This window comes from Camellia sinensis, chromosome 1 (genome assembly GCF_055761805.1).
Source record: "Camellia sinensis isolate YWXY chromosome 1, ASM5576180v1, whole genome shotgun sequence".
Classification (NCBI taxonomy): Eukaryota; Viridiplantae; Streptophyta; class Magnoliopsida; order Ericales; family Theaceae; genus Camellia; species Camellia sinensis.
The window spans coordinates 123347038-123373007 of record NC_138961.1 but is presented as its reverse complement, the minus strand read 5'-3'; the positions used below and the strand labels follow the sequence as shown (position 1 = coordinate 123373007).

The window sequence follows — 25970 nt, the reverse complement described above, 5'->3', positions numbered from 1 at the left end:
ATGCATGTCTAAAGTGATGGATTTTATGTATTATTTTGAGGGCGTTACAGATTAGGTGCTATCAAGGATCATGATTCTACCGATCAAGTGCATCCAAGCCTATAAATAGACCAGCAATTAGGCCATTCAAAGCATCCAAAATTTCCTAAGCATTAGAGATCAACTCTGAAATTAATGATTCTCTTTCTCTTTCTCTTTCTCTCTCTCTCTCTTGATTTTCATTTTTTCAATCAAGAGCTTTTTGTTTTCTGATATTCTCTTTAATTGCAGAAATAGAATATCAGACCTCGATTTTTTTGCTTTTATTTATTCAAAGGTATTTTGATTTGTCTTCATTTGTGCAAACACAGACAAGATCTTTAGATCAGTTTCATTGTATTCTAAAGGCGTTTTTGCTAATAACCCAGTGCACATCAACTAGTGGGGGAAAATACTGTTTTTCGGAAACCGACATTTGTAACGTGACTCGAAATGTAATTCAAGCTTTTATTTTTGAAGTGATGTCATCACTATCATCATCCTAAAGAAGACTTGCACAATCTAAAGCCAATATTTCTAATCATGGCGATGTCCTTACAAAAGATGACTGCAGACACCCCATTTTTGACTGCCCTTAAGACTTGGGTGCTCAGGTTGATCACTCGATGATGAAAAGCTACGCTGTACAATTGTTTAAATTTCTCAGCAAAAGGGCTTCGATTTTCCAACTTTAGAGCCTAGAACCTTGCACCTCCTTTGGACCAAAACCTAATTTTTCCAAACTTGACCACCCAGGGGTTTGCTGGCCAACAGGTGGCCGGCTGGCCAAAAATCAGTGGCCGACCGTTCCCTACATGGGCAGAATAGATATTTGTTGCCAACTATTCCCCCATGTGCATGCACTGCACCAACTATTCAATACAGATATTTCCGAGATAGCAACTAGTTTTTCTATATATACTTGACCATCCCTTATGTATTTAGGTTAGAACAAATTACCAAAGCTCAAATTCTTGAAAAGCTCTCTCCCTCTCTATCTTACAACACAGATACACTACCCAAACACTTTCTAAACCAAATATTTGACGCTCTTTGCTGAGATTCTTGAGCTAAAATCTCAGCTTTGGAGGGTGATCACTTGTGGGTTTGTGAATCAAAGAGTTACTCCTCTTCAAGAGGTATAACCTTGGCCATTCTTACAATACTTGTTCCCTCTCTTTCCTTGCTGTTTTTATACTATTTTTGAACTGTTTTTATGGGCTAAAACTTGTGACTTAAATCTACCAAAGGTAGAGGGGTTAATCACCCTTGTTTGCACCTTGTTCTCTAAGCTTTTGTCCGTGTGTTTCCCACTTCTTTTTCAACTTTTGGCCATTGATTTTCAGAGTTTTAAAAGGCTAGAATATGTGATTTTGAGGTTCAAAAAGTAGAGGAGTTAGCCACACCCCTCATTTGGCTTGTTTATTAACTTTAATTCTCTTTTATCTGTGCTTACTTTTTCAACCTTTTCAACTCAATTCCAGCACTGTTTTTACTCATTTTAGGACTGTTTTAATATGTTTATTTTATTTATGCTTTGCATAGTATGCTTGTAGTGTTGTAGTCCTCATAGATTTGGTAATTTAATTGAGGGTGGTTAGTTGAGCCACCTACATATTCCTCGTTTTTTCTTTCTTTAGTGTTGTAACAAAACAGAGCTTTTGGCGGCCTAATTGACCAATTGGCCGGCCAACCAACCTCTTCTGGGACAAAACGTAGAAGTCTTCCGGCGTCGAGCAGAACAGTTTCTAGTGGTTTTTGAGGCACATAAAGCTTCTTCTTTTTTTTTTTTCCTTTTAATTGGAGAGATTTGTGAGGGTATATTTTGTTGTAATATTTTTCTTTATCTCCTCCCTTATTGGGATATGTAATATTCAAGTGTTGTAATAATTCCCCAATCCCACTTCTTTCTATCCTATTCTTTTACTCGCTTTCCTTATTTGTAAATATTCAGTATATATTGTCTTTTCATTATATCTATGTTTCATGCCTTAAGATTCGGTTAAATTTGCATCTGTGGGTTTAATGGATTTATTATGTGATTTTGTGTGCTATCTCAAGTCTTAAGATGATTCGCATGCCATATATATCAGAAATCGAATCTTTAGGTGCATTTCATGAATGAATTGCATTAGAATCTTATATATAGGATCATGTATATTTTACTAACTTTCTTTTGTAACTATTTGTGGGATGTTGATAAATATGTAAGTTTTTTGTGTTTTAGCATCTCGCTTGTGTGTGTTTTCCTTACTATGTTTAATATTCTACCATGAGGCTATTTGCTTATTTGATATAACTCTGTGCATATCGATTGGTGAAGGTTGTGTTATTCAATTTGGATTAAAATTAATTTTCATGTTTGTAAAATTCAATTTTCTATGTTTTGTACACTATTCAAAACATTTTTAAAATATATGAAATCAGACTATTCTAAAATGGATGACACGGTCTATATGTGTTTTCCTCACATAGTAATTTTAGGATTTATTAAATAATTAAAATATAAACATATAAAGTAAATAAAAATCATATCATGATTTCGTAGAGACCGATCTTTAATTGGGTGAGCATGGGTGCTCAATTAATGACATTCCCCTCTCATACCTAAGGTTCCAAACCAAACATCCTTAGTTACGACAAACAGTGGCCTTGGCACGAGTCATGAGTTCCTAATTCTATCAAAATATTAGGTGGCGACTCTGAGATCTGATAACGTAATCCATTTCTAGCAAAGGTTTTGTAATAAAATAGGTTTTCTATAAAAGTTATCAAATCTAGACTCTCATTTATGTTTCACATTGTACTCATAAAATTAGATCAAAGAAATTGATGATCCGAATTATTTAGCGCACTGAAACTCCTGGGTGGTGTTACAGCCATCTAGGGAAGATTGAATTGCCATTACTGAACTTTCTTTTTTTTTTTTTTTTTTTTTTTTTGCAAGGCAGTAATTGTCTAGTTGAGGCATCAAAGTTTGAAAAGAAATAATTTGTTGAAATAATACTATGAATATATTGAAAAAATTTTATTTATCGGTTGAATATGTAATTTACTTTGTTATTTGTTGGCAATAAAAACTTAAATATCAATATAAGAGAAGTAATTTTTCTTACAAATTTGGTAGAATGTATGTTTGTGAATAATCATTTATCAAAATTTCTAAGTTACCATTAACTACCACTATCATTATAGTAACTCCCCACCACCACCATCACTCACCATCTTTTCCACGTCGCCATTACCACCACCAACAACAACCATAGCGTCTATCCACACTCCACCACCTTACCACCATCACTATTATCAATCCACCACCATCATCACCATCTATTTAAAAAAATTAATAAAATAAATAAATTGATTAGATACATTTGTTCAATTCATTTCCAATTCAAATTTTTAAGACTATAATTAAATTATTTGCCAACTTTACCATTAAGCAATGGGTGAAGATGTGGAAAGTGCACCGCTTAATAACTCGGAGTTGATTCCTATGGCAAGTTGGCAACCAAAGTCATGAAAATTTGGAATAGAATTCCTAGGTCATGAGCATCCAAACCAAAACTTATTAGATAATCTTGGCGAATCATGTAACATTGTATATCTAATATTTTCGACCAATAAAAAATGCAATACAGTCCTTCTGTGTTGTTAACTATTTAAAAATAAATTACCTACGTTAAATATATACTTATCGTTAATTTTTTCGAATACAAACGTAATAAAATAAAAATATTATAATCATCGAATTGACTAAATTTTTATTTAATAATAGATAATATACATAAAAAAAATTATAAAATAAAATATTCAAATCACCAAAACTGGCCCCACAAGCTCTTCAAATTTTCTCCAATTAACTCGAGAGAATAAGTTGATGCCAACTGTTTGTGCGACTAATAAACATACTTAAGAGCACTGGCAAAGTTAATTTACCCTGTAATTTCGCCGATGACATCTCCCTCAACCAAATGCATATAAATGTGTTTCCCACTACCAAAAAAAAAGTGTTAAAAGAGGACATTAATTAGGATTTGGGGTGGCTGTTGTATCGGGATTGTCTTATGAGTTTATTTTAGGGTCCGTTTTGATAATTTAGACCGTTCATATCTTAGAGTATATCGACTAAAATATATTTGTAAGAATATTAAGTTAATCGGATATTGTTAATCCTTTTATCTATTCTCATTTGTATTCATTTTAATACTTTAAATCATAATATCATTTATTTTTGAAGATACAAATGTGTGTGGATGAAAGGATTAACGATATCCGATTAACTTGATTTCTTACAGATATAATCTACTTAATCTATTTTAAAATGTGAACGGTTTAAATTATCAAAACAGATCCCAAAATAAACTCATACGACTAGTGGCAGAGCCACAGCTAGACCAGGGGATCACGTGCCTCCCCTTGGATTTTGGAATAAATTTTTTTTTGAGTGTAAATATAAAGAAAACATTTTAAATAAAAAAAATTATAAAATATTATTTAGAGTGAAATATCAATGACATTTTTAAAATTATAAGAATAATAATGGTTGTTTGATATTACGATAAGTCATATTATTATCTATGAAAATTTTAATACAATCGTGATATCTATCATTATTGACATACAATTATAATTAATCTCAATAAAAATTTGGAATTTATTAAATTGTTAGGTACATTTGACATGTGTGGTTTATCCTTTATGTGTTTCTTTACTATTAGTTAGTGATATTATATGTCAATAATGACGTGATATTACTATTGTATTAAATTTTTATTGAAATTTTGTATAAAAAATTATTTTATCATTATATAATTTATTTTAAACTTATATCCATGACTTTTTTTTATTATATATTATCCATAATATACTAATTACAAATAATATATATATATATATATATTTCTTGAAGTCAATCGTAAAAATTTATATGAAATATTTTGTAAAATTTTTTAATATTATACTTATTAAATATCTTTTTTAATTTAATTTCTTAACTCCGCCATTGAATCCGACAACACAGCCTACTCTGCCAGAGGCACAACGGGCGCCCAAAATCCAATTAATTAATTAAGGACACCTATGCTCAAATGGACCATGCAAATTCAAGTTTTCAAAGTCTCTCTGACACGTGCGGAAGTTTCTTTGAAAACGAATGGGAAGCCTTTGTAGTCAGCAATTGCCTGCAAAGTGTCTTCTCGTAGGCTCCAGTTCAAAAAAATAAAACATAATTTTTAATTGATATATTTTTTATTTTTTATTTAAAAAATATATTAATTCTAGTTAAAATTGTGAATCATATTATTGTAAACTAATTAGAAAATTTTATGGTTATATACTTGATAAGATGTGTGAATAAAATTAGGGAGAATTTTAAAAAAATGCCAAGTGAATTTTTTTTTTTCAACTAATAAAGGAACAAAATTTATTTACATAATTGAATGTGCAAATTACTTGTACCTTTATCATTTTATAATTTTTTTTTTCACTCCATTTTTTTGATAATCTCCCATGAAATTAAACTACAATGGTCATTCCTTCGTTACCAATAAAAAATTCATTGATAGGTCTATTTGATTGGATTTTCAAAATTCATTTTTTGCATGTGGTTTCTCTTCTTTGTTGATATTTAGGCTATGTTTGGCATAAACTTTTTAGGCTAAAATAGTCACAAAAAGATAAAAATAGGTAAAAAAGTTAATGAGACAAAATGTCACGTCAAATTCATAATCATTTCATTTTTTCTCTCACAAAAGTCAAAAAGTCTATCTCAAACGAGATTTTTTAGTCTCAAGTTAAAATAATCAAAAAATCAAAAACCAAAAAGCCAACTCATATCTCAAACGAAGGCTTACTTTTGTATGAAGTACATATCATGTGCGCCCTGAGTGCACATAATAACCTTTCCTTAAATCAATGCGCAATAGCAATTGTGGAGAGGTAAAAACATTGACCCAAAGCTCAGAGGTAAAAACTTTGGCCCAAAGCCCAAGCCCAACCAAGCAGGACAAATCAATAAAAAAGCCCAGGTCATTGATAGGTCCATCAAACGAAAAGACAGTGTCACGTGAGTAAAGCCTAAGTAAAATCGCCTTCTAGAAGAAGATATGCAAAACACAAGAATGTCGTTAGATCCATTCATAATCAACGGTGAGGACCGCAATTGTCGGAGATAGGGGGCGTAGGTCCAACCTACCAAACGACACAACCATCCAATGAACTTAATTGGGCGGTGGAAGCAATTGGCAATTTGGCCACTAACACTTAACATAATCTAAGCCGCACACAGCAAGATGATCCAATAGGAAAGGATCAAAACAACCTGGCCACTTGCGTAACCAAAGTCTGGTAGCAAGCAAAGCCCTTAGATGAAGATGTTAATCCGATGGCCAAGGCCCAAGACAATAACACTATAAAATGAGGAATAAGGAAAGCAAAGGAAGCAATAAAAAGGGACAAGTCTTTTTTCTTAAAATAAATAAATAAATAACACAATTATATGGCAGATCATCATTCTAACTTGACCGTCAGAGGGTCCTCCTGACCATCCTAGTCGAGAGTGATCACTGACAAATTGGTTTCTCTTTGCAAAATAAAAGAAGAAGCACTTTATCTTGCTTTCCCTATGGAGAAAATTTATACTTTCCAAAATTGGCACCGTTTGTGGAAAAGACGAAGAAGATGAGTACCCATCCTTCTCTAGAAGAGATACCAAGCGATCATCAAAACGCATCGATTGGGAATATGGCCAATCTAAACTTCGACCATGATTCTAAGATGGCACTTGAAGATTTAGAAAAATAATCCCCCTCACCAAATGATGAAAATCAACGAACTCAACTCATAGATCGGTTGGTGGCACAAGTTGAAACCCTCAAAGAAAAAATACGCTTGGCCCGAAATAAACCTAACACCCGAGTAAAGACTACTGATATTCACAAGAAGACTGGTACTCAAGGAACCGCCAGCCAAATAGCCAGCAGCCACCCTGATCGGACGCAGAGAAAGCGCCAGGTCACCAGAAGAGAGGACTCTTAAGATTACCAGAAGAATGACTTAAGGAGTTGGCTTGATGGACGAACGGGGGGCAATCCTAAGCCTATTTGAAGAAAGCTCTTCGCAGAAGAACTAGCTTCGTCATTCTCCCGAGCAATAGATAGTGCCGATCCACCGAAGAGGTTAACCTTATCAAAATTTAACCTATACGATGGTAAAGGAGATCTGACTAGCCACATTCAGCATTATACCCAAGCCATGACATTATGGAGCAATAATGGTCCAATCATGTACCGAATGTTCTCTTCAAGCCTAGGTGAGATAACACTTCGATGGTACTATAAACTAGAAACCTGATCAATCAGTGACTAGAAGTAGTTGTAGTAATCATTCATCTCACGCTTTATCATGAATAACCAACCACCGAAAAAGAGGACGTACTCCTCACAATGAAAAAAGACGACATGGAGAGCCTACAAGAGTATGCAAGTATGTATTGGACGGTATAAAACGAGATTGATAACTACAACGAACAGTTAGCAATTGCCTCATTCAAGTTAGGTTTGTAGCCTACTAGCAAGCTCTGACAATCCTTAACGAAAAAGACACCTACTAACGTGGGTAGTTTAATGAGGCGAGTGGAATAGCATTGCAAGATCAAAGACAAACTACAAAGGACTGAAGAGCCAAAACATGTCCGGCTTCCACCAAGGGTTACAAGAAAGGACGAGAAGAAGCCCCCCAATATCAAACAAAATGAATCAAACACAATCGCCGAACAACCTAAACCAAGGAAAGAGGCTTTCCGAGCAATCGTCACCACTTTCACCAAACCAATATACCTTCTAATAGCGAAAATCCAAAATGAGCCCTATTTCTCTTGGCCTCCAAAGATGATCAGGGATCCATTCCTTCGAAATCGTATGTTACAATGTTCCTATCACAAGGATTACGAACATCTTACAGAAGATTGCAAAGCATTGAAGTAGTTTCTAGAAGAATTGGCACAAAGCGGGCATATCTTATATCGACCACTCCCCTAATTGAAAAGAGAATGGAATAGACAAAGGTGGCGACGCGCAACCGACGACAACTATTAACATGATATATTTAGTCCCCCTAAAAAGGAAGACAAGCCAAAATAGGAAAGAAATAAGGAGGTCCGCACATCAGGGAGAAGTGATGTCTTTATCAAAAGTCCCCACCCAAAGAATGCGTTGATCCAAATTAAGGATGACATTCTCGGACAAAGATCTAACATGGGTTCATGATCTCCATAATGATGCTCTAGTAGTAACCTTGCAGATCGGGGCATTCACTGTTAAAAGGATATTGATAGACCAAGGAAGTTCTTCGAAAATCATGTACTATGAGCTTTTCAAAAAATTGGGACCATCACTTAAAGCCCTACTCCCAGTTGATTCACCACTCTATGGTTTCAATTATAGCCTAGTTTTTCCCTTGGAAAAAAATCTTTTTTCTAGCAAAAGTTGGAGTAACAGTTCAACAAATTGAATTTAAAGTTGTAAATGTGTCGTCCCCATATAACGTCATAATGGGAAGGACATGGCTCCATCAAATAGGGGTTGTCCTATCCACATTCCACCAGGTTGTACACTTTCCAGAAGGGGACAGCATAAGAGAAAAAGGGGAGATCAGACAATGGAAAAACAGTGCATGGTTATGTCTGCCACAAAGCAAATAATTCAAGAAGTCTGGACACATGAGTCAGAAGAAGAGAAGGTCAGCGCCCAACCTAGTGATAAAGGCGCGGAAGAGCTTTAAAAAATACTAAATGAGGAAAGATTCTTTCTCGTAGGAAAGGGTCTTGCCACAAAAGAAAAGAAGCAATTGATTCACTTCTTTCGCTACAAGGACATCTTTGTATGGAACCCATATGAAATGAAGGGAATCAACCCAAGGGTTATATGCCATAAGTTCAATGTAAATCTAGGCTCAAGGCTGGTGGTACAGAGGAGTAGAAGATTGGCACCACAGCACGCAGAAGCCGTAAAAGAATAAGCCACGAAGTTGCTCAAAGCTAATGCCGTTCACAAAGTACAATACCCAGAGTGGCTATCAAACACTGTTGTTGTTAAGAAAAAGAACAAAAAGTGGAGGGCTTGTGTAGATTTCACCAATCTAAATAAGGTATGCCCTAAAGACATTTTTTTTCTTACCCAAAAATGACCAAATGGTCGATGTAACGTTCAGACATGAGAGGATAAGTTTCCTAGACGCATACAGAGGTTACCACCAAATAGCTATGCATCCGGACAATCACGAGAAGATGTCATTCATCACCCCCATAGAACTATTATGTTACAAGGTAATGTCATTTGGATTAAAAAATGTAGGGGCTATATATCAACGATTGGTTACAAAGATGTTCAGTAAACAGATCGATTGAAACCTTGAAGTCTACATTGATAATATGGTGATCAAATCACAAGAAGCCAAGAATCATCTAGCCGATCTCTAGGAAACATTTGGGATACTTCGAAAATATAAGATGAAGCTCAATGTGGCAAAGTGTGCCTTTAGGGTTGGATCTGGAAAGTTCCTCGGATTCATCGTTACTTAACGGGGAATAGAAGCCAACGCCGACCAGATCCAAGTGCTGCTCAATTTAACTCCTCTCACATCAGTAAAAGAAATCCAGACGCTTATTGGAATGCCAGCGGCACTCAACAGATTCATCAGCCGATCATCAGACCGATGCTGACCATTCTTCCAATTAACATAGAAGAAATCTCAATTTGAGTGGACTCCATAGTGCAATCTTACATTACAAGAGTTGAAAGCCTACTAGGCCAAACCACCTATGCTCATAAGCCTTGAGGTAGAAGAGAAGTTGTATGTATGCCTAGCCGTATCCGATCATATTATAAGTTTGGCACTCATCAGGGAATCTTTGAATGGGCGATCGCCGGTCTTGTACATAAACAAAACATTGCTTGATGCAGAAACCAAGTATTTGCCTTTGGAAAAACTCATTTTGGCACTTATTGTAACATCCAGGAAATTGCGGCATTACTTCTTGGCACATTCCATCATTGTCTATTTCGAACATCCACTTAAATGGGTCATCCACAAACCAGATTCATCAAGAAGAATTTCCAAATGGGCTGTTGAGCTTAGGCAATACAACATCCAATTCAAACCGCAAACTCTAATCAAGGGACAAGTCCTAGAAGACTTTGTGACAAAACTCTTCCCAAAAGAAAGAACCAAAATAGGGGATTGGTTCTCATCGGAAGTATCATGGACTATGCACTGCGATGGGGCCTCCAACAACAAAGGTGCAAGAATAGGGTTCATACTAACCACGTCTGACAAAGAGGCAATAGAATTTTCTACTTGGCTAGACTTATCGGCCACCAACAATGAGTGTGAATACGAGGCTCTCATTAATGGGCTCACAATTGCAAAATTACTAAGGGTAGACTCCGTAAGCATTCAATGTGACTAAAAGTTGGTTGCCAAGAAGATAAACGAAGAATATACAGCTCGCAACGAAAGAATGATGAAATATTTGGCTGCAACCAAGAAAGTAGCAGAGTAGTTTTCTTCATTCGAAATTCAGCAAATAGGGCGGGATTAAAATAGTCATGCGAACGCATTGGCTAGCCTAGCCACAACGATTGATCAAATAAAAAGCCGAACGATTGAGGTTGGAACCATTGTTTCCTCTAGCATTGCGATAGGAGACGTGTGACACATCTAGGAAGGTGAAAGCTGGATGACTCATCTCGTCTGCTATCTGTCCAAAGAAATACTACCAGCCAACAAAAAGGAAGCATATCGGATTCGGCTCTAGGCTATGTGTTTTTGGATGAATAACTCAAACCAGTTGTTTGGAAGGTCATATTCTGGTCCATACCTCAAGTGCATCCACCCAAATGAGGTAGCAAGCATATTGGAAGAAATTCATAAAGGATCATGCAGGGCTCATGCTAGAAGCAGATCTTTAGTACATCATGCCCTTACCCAGGGGTATTGGTAGCCCTATATGCAGAAAGATGCCCAATAATTTGTACAACGATGCTAAACATACTAGAGATATGCGTCGATCATGCAGTAACAATCTGAGGAACTCAACCCAGGTGGGAGTCCTTGGCCATTCACACAATAGGGGTTGGATTTGGTCGGACCAATGCCTAAAACACCAGGCAATATGAAGTGGTTGATCATAGCCACTAATTTTTTTACGAAATGGATAGAGGCTGAACTATTGGCTAATATCAGGGATGTGGATATCCAGTGATTTTTATGGCGCAACATAATCACCAGGTTCGACATTTTAAGAGCCCTCATGTTCGACAACGGCACACAATTTGATTATAGGTTATATAAGAAATTGTGTGATCAGTATGGAATCAAAACTTACTACTCTACACCAGCGTATCCTCAAAGCAATGGGCAAGCAGAAGCTTCAAATAAAACTATCCTGAATAGGATTGAGAAACGGTTGGAAGCCTCTAAAGGTAGGTGGGCCAAAGAACTCCCAATGGTCCTCTGGTCTTACCGAACTACTCCTCGACGCATAACTGGAGAAAAACCGTTCTTCCTTACATTCAAAATGGAAGTTGTCATTCCGTTAGAAATTGATTTTCTGATAGGACGAGCTCACTTAGTGGAAAATGGCATAAACAAAAGTTTGATTTTGAAGGAGCTTGATCTAACCGAGGACAAACTTGAGAGGGCATCATTTCGGTTAACGAGATACCAACAAGAAATTGCTCACGCCTACAACAAACATGTGAAACATCGACGGTACATGATCGGCGAACTAGTCCTAAAGAAGGTCCTCCTGAGCGACTGCATAACAGCCGATGGAAAACTAGGGCCAAATTGGAATGGACCACATCAAGTCACAGATCTAGCAAGGGAAGGGGCGTATGAAATTGCCGACTAGCGGGGAAACGTGCTTCCAATGCCCTGGAATACGATGCATTTAAGCAAGTATTACCATTAACCTTGTAGCTATTATGTAATAATGCTTAGACACAACGCATAATGAATAAACACAAGGTTGTGTTATTTGTTTTTGAAAGATGCTCCTATTTCATTATTGTCAAAAACTTTATGAACATCACTTTACAACAGCCAAATAGTCGATCAATCCAAAAAAGATATAAAAAAAAAAAGAGAAGGAGGAGACCTAGGACTAACTAGGACCTTACAAACTATCCAATTCTGCGAGAATAGGGACATCAAGGTTCAGTATGGGAACTTGGGAGACAAAGCAGATGATTCAGCTACTCTCACATTTTTCATCGCTACCTAGCTTGTTCATTTGTTCAAGATAAGCAGCGTTCGCTTCATTCCATGTGGCCTCAGTATTTGTTTATATATCTCGTTGGCTCTTCATTACTTCCATAGCAGCTTTCAGAGTCTCATGGTCTGACCTCAACTTATCAAATTGTCGGGTCACAGCCTTACAGTTCTCTCCAACCGATATCTGACCCTAACTCCGCTATTGTGACCCTACTATCGGCCCACGCCAAGTCTTCTCGGAAACAATCCTTTTTGGTCGCCATCTATTTTCTTTCATCAATAATCAATCGTCTCTCCTCTTCGATCTTTCATCTCTCTTCATCCTGATGATCTCTCTCTCTAGTCAGCCTGACTCCTACCTCCATGAATTGATTTACCGCCTGCATCATCAAATGAACTATACCCTTAAACCATGTCATAATTATAACTATACCCAAAATCAAAATGAGGAAAGCTATTATCTTACTATAACTAAGTTCTGAATCCCATGACCAAGAATTTTCTAGTTGGATTGTCCCTTCAAACGACAAATGCCCTCTGGAATCCGCATACCTCACGTCATGGCTAAGGCAACCCCAGCGTCCGAAAACATAGAGTATCTCGTGTTCAGCGACCAATCTCCTATCATCGGCTGAAATACATACTCAATAAGACTCTCTCCAGCATCCTTCGTCTGCTCTTCACTTGCTCAGATACATGGGTGACTTGATGACAACGACGCTCCCCCTAGTAGATGGTCTGCCAATCTATGTGGGCCACATGCGCTGGTCTCTTGATTGGCTCTCTGGGTAGCCTCCTATTGCCTCGTCAGACGATGTCTCCCTGTCATCTCTAGTGTCGAAGATTTTGATGACTACGTCGGTAGGAGGATCGTTTCTGGTTGACGACTACATTCCCATTGTTGATTCGCTACTTCTATTAACAGGGGTAACAACAGCCCTTCCTCCTAAGGCTCTTCGGACACCTCAGCAGCAAGGCCGAGGGCAGATGGAGGCAGCGGAATAACAGCTACTCAGGGAAGGAACTGATTTATTAGTACTTCGGCTGATCGGGAAGCAGCTGCGATGTACCTCCAAACCGTCTGCAGAACTTGTTAATTCACCCCCTACGACTTGTTATGTCAATCTGTATTTACAAAGCGATGATCTGCGGGCACAAAGAAAACTTGTGATTAATACAAGCAACACAATTGCGAAATATTAAACCATACGACTCTTTGGGATAATGCTCACCTGCTGTAGACACCCCATTTTGACCAACCTTAAGACTTAGGCATTTTTTTTTTGATTATCCGATGATGAAAATAAGAATATGATATCTCACAAAATTCTCAATAGAAAGATGAAATTTAAGCTTTAATTCCAACCTTCACCCAATTTATCCAAATTGTTTTAAATCGGTTTTAACCTAAATTTTGCATATTTGGCCCGCTAAAATATGTTTTATTAATCTATTTATTTTATTTTAAAATTTAAATATTTTTGTGTGTTTTTATATTGTTTTTGGACATTTGTACATATATTTATGCTAATAATACTTTTTATTTATTATTATATTGTAAAGTGCACAGTAATATTACTGTGCACCCTTTGACAAACCTTCCCTCTTCCACTGTTTCTAGTTTTAATTTGTTTTGTTTTAGACCCGTTTTGGCCAAATTATGTTACATATTTGGCCCATTAAAATATATTTTATTAACCCATTTATTTGTAATATTTTATAATTTTATGTATTTGTATATATTTTGGGTGTTTTTTGTATAAATTGGTATAAATAATACTTTTTACATAGTTTATATTATATTAAATAAAAAGAAAAAAAATAATAAATAATATAATATAATAAAAAAAAAAGAGGTCGGGAGCCAACCTCCCCCACCTACCTTCATTCATTCATATATATATAATATCTATTACTATTCTATATTTATATTAGTTTTTTGTTTTTTTTGTTTGTGGAGAATTTTGGCTATAAAAGAAAGCGAGGAAGAGGCTCAACGACAGGAAGGGAAATCAAGAGAAATCAGAGGAGAAGAATTGAGAAAGAGAATTGAAAGAAAATCTGAGGAAGAAAAGATCAGAAAGAAAGGAAGAAAAAAATAAGAAAAAAGATAGGAAAAATATTTTCTTAGATATTTTATTTTTCTGAACCAAACTTTTCTTTCCATTCTCTTTATTGGCTTTTCACCAATGCACCAATACACCATTAAAGCTAAAATTTTGAATTTTTGACTGAGAATTAAAAACACATTCCACAACCTTGAAGTTGATTAAAAGAAAGTTTGCAAATCAGAAATTCGTCATTTCTCCAAAAGGTGAATTTTCGTAAACTTTCATTTAAATTTAAAATGTAATATAATTTGTTTAAATTTTTTTCTTGCTTTATTTATCGTTTTAAAGGAAAGGTTGCATCACCCATATATCTGTTGTAATTTACTACTTTTTTAATATAATTGTTTTATCACTTTAAAGGGAAGGCTGCACCATCCACATATCTGTTGTAATTTACTGTTGTACATAAACTATTGTAATTTATTACTTTAAATAAACTGTTGTAGTTTACCACTTTAAATAGTCAGTGTCACACCACCTACATAAACTGTTGTAATTTACTGCTTTAAATGGTTGGTCAAAACCACCCAATTTGTTAAAAATGTGACCCCACTGGATGAATAGTAACTGTGGTGAATAGTAACCCCCGACGGTGAATAGTAACATCGATGATAAATGGTAACTGCAGACGAAAAATGCCCAATACGATGAAGAATGACCAAGAATGGTGAATAGTAATTGCCGTGGTGAATAGTATTGTTGGCAGTGAATAGTACCGCCGGATGAATAGTACTCTCACCAAATGTGTTTTCCCGAATAGAACCGAGCAATCTTCCGGTGTTGAGCAAAATAGTTTCCGGTGATCTCCAAGGCACTTAAAGTTTCTGTTTTTCTTTTATTTAGAGAGAGTTGTGAGGTTTTTTATTTTGTTGTAATATTTTTTTTTTCCTTCCTCCCTTATTTGGATATGCAATTATTCAAAGTGTTGTAATAATTTCCCACCCCCTGCTTCTTTCTATCTTGTTCTTTACTTGCTTTCATTATTTGTAAATATGCAGCATATATTGTCTTTTCATCATATCTATACTTTGCATCTATGCTTCATGCATTAAAATTTGGCTAAATTTACTTATGTGGATTTAATCGATTATTATATGATTTTGTGCGCTACCTCATGTCTTAAGATAATTCACATGTCATATATTAGAAACTGGATCTTTAGTTGCATATCATAAGTGAATTGCATTAGAATTTTGTATATAGGATCATGCATATTTTGCTAACTTTGTTTTGTAGCTGTTTGCGGGACGCCAGCAACTATGTGAGTTTTTATGTTTTAGCATCTCGCTTTTGTGTATTTTTCTTACTATGTTTAGCATCCTACCATGTGGCTATGTATGCATGCCAGTGGGTGAAAGTTTTGTTGCTTAATTTGGAATAAAATTGATTTTCATAATTGCACTATTCAAAACATTTTTGAAATAATGAAATCAAATTGTTCCAAAAAGAACGACGCAGTCTATATTTGTTTGCTTCACATAGTAATTTTAGAATTTATTAAATAATTGTAACATGAACATATAAAGTTAATAAAACTTATATCATGGCTTAGTAGAGGTCGATCTCTTGATCGGATGAACATGAGTGCTTAATTAATGGCGTTCTCCCTTCATACCGAAGGTTTCGAGCCAAGCATTCTTGGTTACGATGAATAGTGGCCTTGACACGAGTTACGGGTTTTCTAATTTTCCCAAAATATTAGTTGGCGACTCTAAGATCTGGTAATATAGTCCATTTCTAGCAAAGAATTTGTAATAAAATAGATTTTCTATAAAAGTCGTCAAATCTAGAATCTCATTTGCGTTTCACATTGCACTCGTGAGACTAGATCGAAGAAATCGAGGGTCTGAATTGTTCAATGCGCGCGGGTACCCCCCGGGCAATGTTACACCTGCACCCAACACTCGGGCATAGTAGCAGCACCCTCGGCAAAAAGAGGAGACGAAAATTCCCAACCCCCCGAAACCATAACTACATCTTCCATTTCTACGGCATAGGTTCCAGGAAGTAGCCGAACAAGCGAACTATCCCGATCTCGGTGTTTAGATGCGAGAAATGTTCTAAATCGGCAACAACCAATAATAGGGACTCCAATTAAATAGATAATCTAGAACCATGCTAGCAAAGAAATAATTTAAAACTACATTCATACAATCAAAAACCATTCATAAAACAAACTAGAATTAATCCACAAAATATTAAAAGAACTCCAACAAGTGTAAAAAACAAAAAATAAATAAATAAATAAACTTGGCGAACTTTCCATCACTCTGCTGCAGGAGGGTTTTCAGCTCCAACCCTTCGACAATCTCTCCACTTGGCTTTTCTATAGCATCTGGCACGGGGTAAGGGATGTTCTTCCTCAGTTCGGGCTCCATTGGGACATTAGCAGCTTGAAGTGCAGACGTTCATCCGTCTTCAAACATCGTGTTCTCTAACTTGGCGAACTGCACTTCATAGATGGCAGTAGCTTCATTACATCTCTCCTCCTTGGTAGCCTTAATCGCATTCGAAAGACTTGCTTTCAAGGCAGAAAGGGCAACATAAAGTTGTTCTTTCTCCTCATTCAAAGCAGTAATCTCCTGTGATGAAGACTCTAACACAGAATCCATGGTCTGAAACTTCTTCTCAGCCTCAGCCGCCTTGCCTTCAAAAGCTGCCAGTCGAAGTTTCAACTCCGTTACTCTCTCATTTTGTCTATCCCTAGAAGTCTTCAACTTGTCAGCTACCTTAATCATTCTATCATAATGAGCCATAGCCTCATACGCAGAGAACAAACCCTGTAAGAATGACAAGCGGGGAGATATAAGGCAAGAGGGAATCCACAAATACCAAAGAAAAAAACCGTGATGACAAAACTATTTACCATTAGGAAAAAGTGTAAGGCCTACGAGAAGACTGCTACGTCAGACTGTTCGGCTAGCCGAGCAGCATCCGTAGGAATGATGGAGCTGCGTATAATGGCGGACGTAACTTCGGCACTGCCCATAACCGTATCGTCGTTTGTTATCGGGCGATCCTTTAGGCCAGGCATAAAGATGATCAGTGAACCTGTAGCCACTGTTTCTGAAGTAGAGATTAAGGAAGAAGCAGTAGCAGTGACAACAACAGAAAGATCTAATCAGGTCTTCTTACGAACCTCCGTTGCTTGGTCAAAAGGACATTGGCCCGATCTCTGACTAGACAAATGAGGAGGAGCATTTTCAGTAAAGACCGTGATAGAAGAGGGCGAAGAATCATCCACTACCATGGTTTGGGACTACAGGGCTCGATTAGAGGCAGTAGAATCAGAAACAGCTTAGGAGGCTGAGGCTGACTCACTAGCCCTTTAACACTTTCTGGCAGCAACAATCTCTAAAAAATTATTCTGAGGCATGATATCTAAAATGGTAGCCTCCGAACTAGATCATTCTTCTCGAGGTTATTCTTATTCGGGTGCTACTTCCTTGATGTTCTCTTGAAGATGCGAAAGAATGTAAAAGTCAAAGCCACTGTCAAAACCAAGGTCTATAACGTCAGTCGCGATCACGGTACAATAGTAGGGATGTAGGAAAGCACCACGTGGGCTGCCCAACCTTGGCCTTGTTGTTCTGGTAGCCCTTTGTACGACCAAGGTAATTGCAGAATGGGCAGGTTTACTTCATCTTCCCACTTGTTAGAATGAGAAAATACCTCAAAAGCTGCCAAAAACAACAGGAAAGCATTAACAGACATAAATCATAAAAGGCAACATCACAGGCAAGTAGAAAGACAGAGGATAACTTGGTCGGCTAATGACCTTGGGAATAGGTCAGATCCGATCGGCGCTAAGAGGGAATTCTAAATTTCCCTCTATTATGAAAAACACATCGCTGACACCCTTGCCAGAGTTAGGAAGCATATGAACAAGCTAATGCTTCGCCAATCTAAGCTTGAAGTAAATTTTGACCTTTCTTTGGTTGTAGGGACAAAACTATAGCAATATCTAATCTTGAAAAGGCCTAGATCGATCCCTAAGATATTGTTCAAAGCAACTACGCCCATAACTATTAAAAAAAAATTAGGCGAAAGCTGGGAAAGAGGTATCCCATAGAAATGAAGCATCTTCCTGAGGAGAGGATGTAGGGAGAATCGAACTCCCCCATCGACTATGTTTATCAGAGAGAAAGGAATACGTTCTTCTGATTCCTCTGTGATGTTGTCATCAGAAGTAGGAAGACAGATGACAACATCATCAGGAATGTTATACAAAGTTCTAAACTCCGTAATACTTTCCTCGAACTCAAAGAAACATCTCAGGTAATTCATGGTGAAAATAAAGGGAAAACAACAACAAAATAAGAAGCAAAAAGAAATTCAAAATTGTAAGAAGCAAACGAGAGGGAAAAGGACAGAGAGAAACGCGTATAAGGTTCTGAGAAGACGATGAGCAAAGTGGCAAAGGGCAAGGGACAACCCCTTAATTAATGTGTCAGGAGCGAAACAACGCATTGAAAGACGAAATGATAGGCGTCATCATTAAATTTAAAACCACAGAAAAGATGCGTGTCACTAGTAGAGGCAACGACCCGGATTCCGATTAGATCGGTGACGATGTCTTTTACAATCCGCCATAAAAGATCACCGAAGATGGGCAATTGTGGAGGGGTAAAAACATTGACCCAAAGCCCAGAGGTAAAAACTTTGGCCCAAAGCCCAAACCCAGCCAAGCAGGACAGATTAAGAAAAAAAGCCCAAGTCATTGATAGGTCCATCAGACAAAGAGATAATGTGACATGACCAAAGCCTAAGTAAAATCACCTTCTAGAAGGAGATCTACAGAATGTAAGGATGCTCTTAAATCTATTCATAATCAACGGTGACGATCGTAATTTTTAGAGATAGGGGCATAGGTCCAGCCTACCAAAACGACACAACCATTTAATGAACTTAATCAAACAAAGAGAGCAATCGGCAAGTTGGCCAATAATGCCTGACATAATCTAAGCAGCACACAGCAAGATGATCCAACGGTAAAGGATCAAAACAACTTGGCCACTTGTCCGACCAAAGTCTGGTAACAAGCAAAGCCCTTAGATTAAGATACTAATCCAACAGCCGAGCCCCAAGACAATAACACTATAAAATGAGGAATAAGAAAAAGCAAAGGAGGTAACAAAAAAGAACAAATCTTTCTTCTTTAAAAAAATTAAAAAAAAAACTGTATGGAAGATCATCATTATAACTTGACAGTCGGAGGGTCCTCCCGACCATCTTTTGTCAAGAGTGATTACTGACGAATTGGTTTCTCTTTATAGAGTAAAGGAAGGAACATTTCATCTTGCTTTTCTTGTGGAGAAAATTTATACCTTCAACAGTAATAGATGAGATGATAAATTAATTTTGAGCATACAAATATAGTCATCATATGGAGTCAAAAAAAAAGTTACCATAATACACAAAGTGACTCCCATCATAAAATTGATAACATATGCGAGATGATACCAATACTTGTCTCTATTATATAAATTTTAGGGGTGAATATGATCCAGTTTGAATCGGTTTGGGATGAAATCAATACTAATTCATTGTTTAAAGTTCCATAACAATTGAAATCAAACCAAACCATTAAAATCATGAAACCTGTCTAAACCAAATCATTTAAATACGATTCGATTCAATTTGTAACCACAATTTCATATAACCTATTTACAAGAAAAATCATATACTCCCTCCGTGGGAATTCAACTTTTTTTGATAGTAAAATTATTATATTACAAAGATATTAACTTTCCACCCTTTGATTTAGAATTAAAATAATATAAACTTTTTTTTTGAACATGAATTATCATAATTATACTTTTTGTGTATACTATTGTTAATGAATTTTAAAAAAGGGTAAAATAGAAAATTCATGTTATTTTATTCATTGATTTTTGAAAATGGACTAATATTTTGGAATAATGAAAAATTGAATAAGGGACTAATATTTTGGAACGAATGGAGTAACATTTTCAAAAATATTCAACCTATAAATTTTAAAATGGCTCTTTTTTGATAAATCCTATTTGTAACTGTTTTATTCCATAAAACCCAAACTATTTTTGAATATTCCATTAGGTTCATTAATTGTAAAAGGACGAAATAACCCTCCTCCGCCTCTCTCGCGTCTAATCGATTCTGAAAACCCATTCTCATTCCAACTATTCAATCCACAAAATTTCCAAAACAAAAACTGATCGTCGACCCTAGATTCACATCGCCTCACCATAACCCTAGATTCACATCACCTCACTATCGTCATCGTCCACCGTCGACCCCAGATTCCTCTTCATCTCATCGCTGCGAAGGTTTACATCGGAAAGAGGGTGCTTTGTCATTCCAAAATTCCCGTCGGTGGACTGAGTTTATTTCATCGACTGAGTGTGGTCCATACCCACCCACCATGAGGAACAAAAGTAAGCAATACCATTCCACCTTCTGCTTTTCAATCATAATGTGATCATCGATGTATACATTTACATTGCCTTACAACTGTCGTTGTTTTTGAAATTGATTTTGTAAACATAGATGATGTGAACAGTCACATTACTGTTCATTACTGGATAAACTGACATTAGTAGTCACTGATGTGAACATTCACATCAGTGTATACTAATGTGAATGTTCACATTACTGTCATTGTTGATATTGTTGATTGTTGATATCCATAAAACCCTCAATCTTCACTCAACAATGTGATGGAATATGATGTAAATATTCACATTGTGATATCAATGTCAGACTTGTTGGTGTTGTTGAGTGTTGTTTGGTGTTGTTGGTTCCACTCTTTGTTTTTCAGCCAATTATAACATAATGTAATCACCCATGTAAACATTTACATTGCCCTATAACTGTTGTTGTTTTTGGAATTGATTTTGTAAGCATGGATGATGTGAATATTCACATTACTGTTCATTACTAGATAAACTGACATTAGTAGTCACTGATGTGAACATTCACATCAGTGTATACTAATGATGTGAATGTTCACAATACTGTCATTGTTGATAATGTTGATATTGTTGATTGTTGATGTCCATAGAACCCCTAATCTTCACTCAACAATGTGATGGAATATGATGTAAGTATTCACATTGTGACATCAATGTCAGACTTGGTGTTGTTGGGTGTTGTTTGGTGTTGTTGGTTCCACTCTTTGTTTTTCAGCCAATTATAACATAATGTGATCACCCATGTAAACATTTACATTGCCCTATAACTGTTGTTGTTTTTGGAATTGATTTTGTAAACATAGATAATGTGAACATTCACATTACTGCTCATTACTGGATAAACTGACATTAGTAATCATGAATGTGAACATTCACATCAGTGTATAATAATGTGAATGTTCACATTACTGTCATTGTTGATATTGTTGATTGTTGATGTCCATAAAACCCCCAATCTTCAATAAACAATGTGATGGAATATGATGTAAATATTCACATTGTGACATCAATGTTAGACTTGTTGGTGTTGTTTGGTGTTGTTGGTTCCACTCTCTGTTTTTCAACCAATTATATGTTCTTATTTGAACAAACACGTCTTCCCCGTAGATTTGATGGCAAACGAAAAAGAGGGGAATCGGGTGCCAAAGGAAAACCCGATCAAATAGCTGGTCCTGAACAAGTCAACATGAAAAAGGTTAACCACCGGTCAAATATAACTGGATTGGTGAAACTGTTGAAGGATACAAAATTTACAAGTGGTCAATTGAAGTGCCTTAGAAAAACACCATTTTGGCCCTTATTTGATTGTTTGATCAGTAATGAAGTCGACCTTAACCATTGCATGAAATACGATGATGTCATTGTACGTGTAATGCAGACATTCAAGCCATCTAGTGGGAGGTTTTAAATCGAGGACAGGAGCATTCAAATTTTTAGAAGTGATGTATCACTTATTTTTGGGGTGGACTGCGGTACCAAGTTGATGGACCTCTCTTATGGCGCAAAACCAACAACCGGCATCATACACCGAATGTGCAAGGATGTTAGTCGGTTAAGTGCTGCCAAAATACGAGAAATTCTGAATGAAGCATTAAAGGGCACAAAGAAACAAGACAATGAAGAGGTCGCAAGATTAGTTTGCATGTATGCATGCGTCAAGCTGTTCTTTTCTACGTCCGGAGAAACAATTGGATGGGCTTTCTACTCATACATGGACCCATTGGACAACATGATCGAGTATGACTGGGTTGAGAGCATCCGGGCAACCTTGATGGGTTCAGTGGGCCAAAATTGGGGAAAACCAGGACGAGTCACCGGCTGTGTTATGTTGTTAATGGTAAATCTCATAAAACTTATTCTATGTTTAATATGAACATTTACGGGGTCTGCCCACTCTGATGTGAATGTTCACATTACTGGGCAATGGTGTGGAAGTTGACATCAGTGATGTAAACATTCACATTACTGTTCAGTAATGTACAAGCACACATTAGAAGACACTGGTGTAAACATTCACATCAGTGTAGATTGATGTGATGTTGGCACCAAAACAAATGTGTAACATTCACATTACTGATGTAAATGTTCACATTACTGGCCAATGGTATGGAAGTTGACATCAATGATGTAAACATTCACATTACTGTTCAGTAATGTACAAACACACATTAGTAGGCACTGGTATAAACATTCACATCAGTGTAGATTGATGTGATGTTAGCACCAAAACAAATGTGGAACATGCATATTACTGATGTGAACATTCACATTACTAGGCAATGGTATGGAAGTTTAGATCAATAATGTGAACATTCACATTACTGTTCAGTAATGGATAAACACACATTATTAGCCACTGGTGTAAACATTCACATTAGTGTTAATTGATGTGAACATTCACATTACTGGCCACTAGTGTAAACATTCATATCAGTGTTATTTGATGTGAACATTGACATTACTGATATTTGTTATTTGTTTCAATACTGGTTGTGTGAGCATACAGCAATCTTACAACCCCGCAACTCTAATGCCATTCCGCGATGTGTGAAGTGGGACCTAACAGCCTTACATACCAACATAAAGTCTATATCTTTGGCTAAGCTTGATTTAAATAAGGTTGAAGTACAACCAAAAATATTGTGCCCATTCACATAGTGAGACAAGGAACTATGTAACTAACATAATGTCTCCAACTGCAGGTATATGGCGGCGAGCTGATGACATCCCTAACTGAAGCAAAGATGTACCATCATACAAAATTGAATGTGGAGTCCAAACCTGAGGTTTTGTCGAGTGCACCAGCAAAGCAAGATGAAAGCAATGATGATGAAAGCAAAGACAATCAAGGCAGTGACGACAGCGATGGAATTTCTGGCAATGTAATAGACCTAAATGATGTTGGACATGACATCAACACCAGCTTTAACACCCCCAATGCTGAGAGGGGTATCATCATAGCACAACCAAGTGAGCCGGACATTGTGGATGTACTTATAAAAGAAAACCAAAAAACTTGGGGTCTCGTACGACAATAGGAAGCGAAATACAAACAGTTGGAAGAATCGTGGAAGTTGAGGGCAAAGGTGATTGCTGCCCTTGAAGCCAAACTATTTGACCAATCGGGCCCATCCAACATGGACATGGACATCAAGAATTGTATAGAGTGGAAAGATATAGAAATTCAACGGTTGACAAAGTTGGTCATCAACTTGGAATGTGAAAAAAACAATTCTTCAAGACCTTTTTGATGATCAGTCCGTCCACATTTTCACTCAAGTTGAAGCACAAAAGGCTCATGACAGTCTTAAGAGGCATCTCATTGCAGCATTGGAACACATTATCAGCCCACCATCGAGGGTAAAACGCATCAAGCAGAAGGTAAGGAAAGAGCACCAGTTGGATGAGTTTGAATACCCCAACTTGCCTGGTCAAAAGAAAGGGAAAGAGGGAGCTGAAGAGCAATCCCATGCATTCTAAATTGCACAAGATTTAGACAAGCATCCACAAAAAAAGGACCCAACAAAATACAAAAAGTTATCCTTGAACAACAAACTGAAGGTTTGGGCCAACATGAGCAAACTCAACAAGCAGAAGGTCCAAAATTTGCACAAGAACGACGGTGATGAGTAAGTGATCTTACATATCCCTAACTGAATTTATTTTTATGCTGATGTTGACCTTCACATACGTACTTAATAGATTAGATCATTTCATAAATGTGCAATGTTAACATTAACGTTTTCTGTAATCACAATGCACAGGTTGCTTGTGTGGCGAGGGGACTCAAAGACTAATGACGTGTATTTGGATGACATCATACACATCATCAAGGAAGAATCAATAACCAACAACGTATGGCAATCGTAAATGTATACAAAACGCACACACACACACACACACTATAAAGACACTGCAAATAATGTACTGCCACCCCTCTATTTGTGCAGGTGATAGATGCATATGGTGAAATTCTACTTGAACTACAAGGGCTAGTCAACCCAAGTTTGGAGGATTCGACATTCATCTTTACAAGCACATGTTTGGTAACCACTACACTTTTGGTTTGTTTATGTTTGATATTGATGAGAATGTTCACATGAATAGTATTTGATTTGCATGTTCAATAGATGTCAATGTTCATCTCAGCATTATATACTTATATTATTAACTTAAATGATAGAAAGATGTGAATGTTAACAACAACATAAAATGACAGGTCTGAACATTCACATTGATAGATATGAACATTAACATCATTCGCAGTGAACATTATATGCTTATTATGTTGTTAACTTAAATGATACACAGATGTGAATGTTAATAACAACATAATATGACAGGTGTGAACATTCACATCAGTAATACATTGCATGACTGTTTGACAAATTAACAGATGTGAACATTCACATCATTCACATTGAACATTGATATACGGATGTGAATGTTAACAACAACATAAAATGACAGGTCTTAACATTCACATTGACATGTCTTAACACTCACATTGACATGTGAACATTAACATCATTCGCAGTGAACATTATATGCTTATTATATTGTTAACTTAAATGACACACAAATGTGAATGTTAACAACAACATAATATGACAGGTGTGAACATTCACGTTTGTAATACATTGTATGACTGTTTCACAAATTAACAGATGTGAACATTCACATCACTCATCATTAGCAGATGTGAACATTCACATCATTCACATCGAACATTGATATAAATACTTGGTACATCATTGTATGCCCTTTGTGTGCAGAAAGTCATGCCAGAGTACCCCCCCACAAGAGAAATAAACTGATTGATGTACATATCAAGGAGTATCAAGGAGTATCAAGAATCTCATGTAAAACACAATGTTGAAATAAAAAATGTACACCCTATATCGACTCCTTGCATGATTTCCGATTGTGGCTTCCCAACTTATCACATCTCCCGCATCTTATTTGTTTCAGTTTCTCACCCCTTGATGGGATTCTATTCTTTTCGACCTTCCGGGTGGTCTTTTCACAGTTGGTGGGTATATAGTGAAGTCCGTGGGATCGAAAGACGGCTTTTTCACCGATGGTATAGGAAATATAGCACCCGAATAGGCTG

At 36.6% G+C, this 25970-nt stretch overlaps 1 protein-coding gene across 1 annotated transcript; it reads left to right on the top strand.

The window, feature by feature from the left end:
• The first annotated feature begins 9838 nt into the window (after window positions 1–9838).
• LOC145819688 (uncharacterized) lies at window positions 9839–11932 on the top strand. Its single transcript, XM_082913595.1, has 2 exons — window positions 9839–10465; window positions 11387–11932. The coding sequence occupies exons 1-2, from the start codon at window positions 9839–9841 to the stop codon at window positions 11930–11932; spliced, it is 1173 nt and encodes a 390-aa protein (XP_082769721.1).
• Window positions 11933–25970: the final 14038 nt, after the last annotated feature.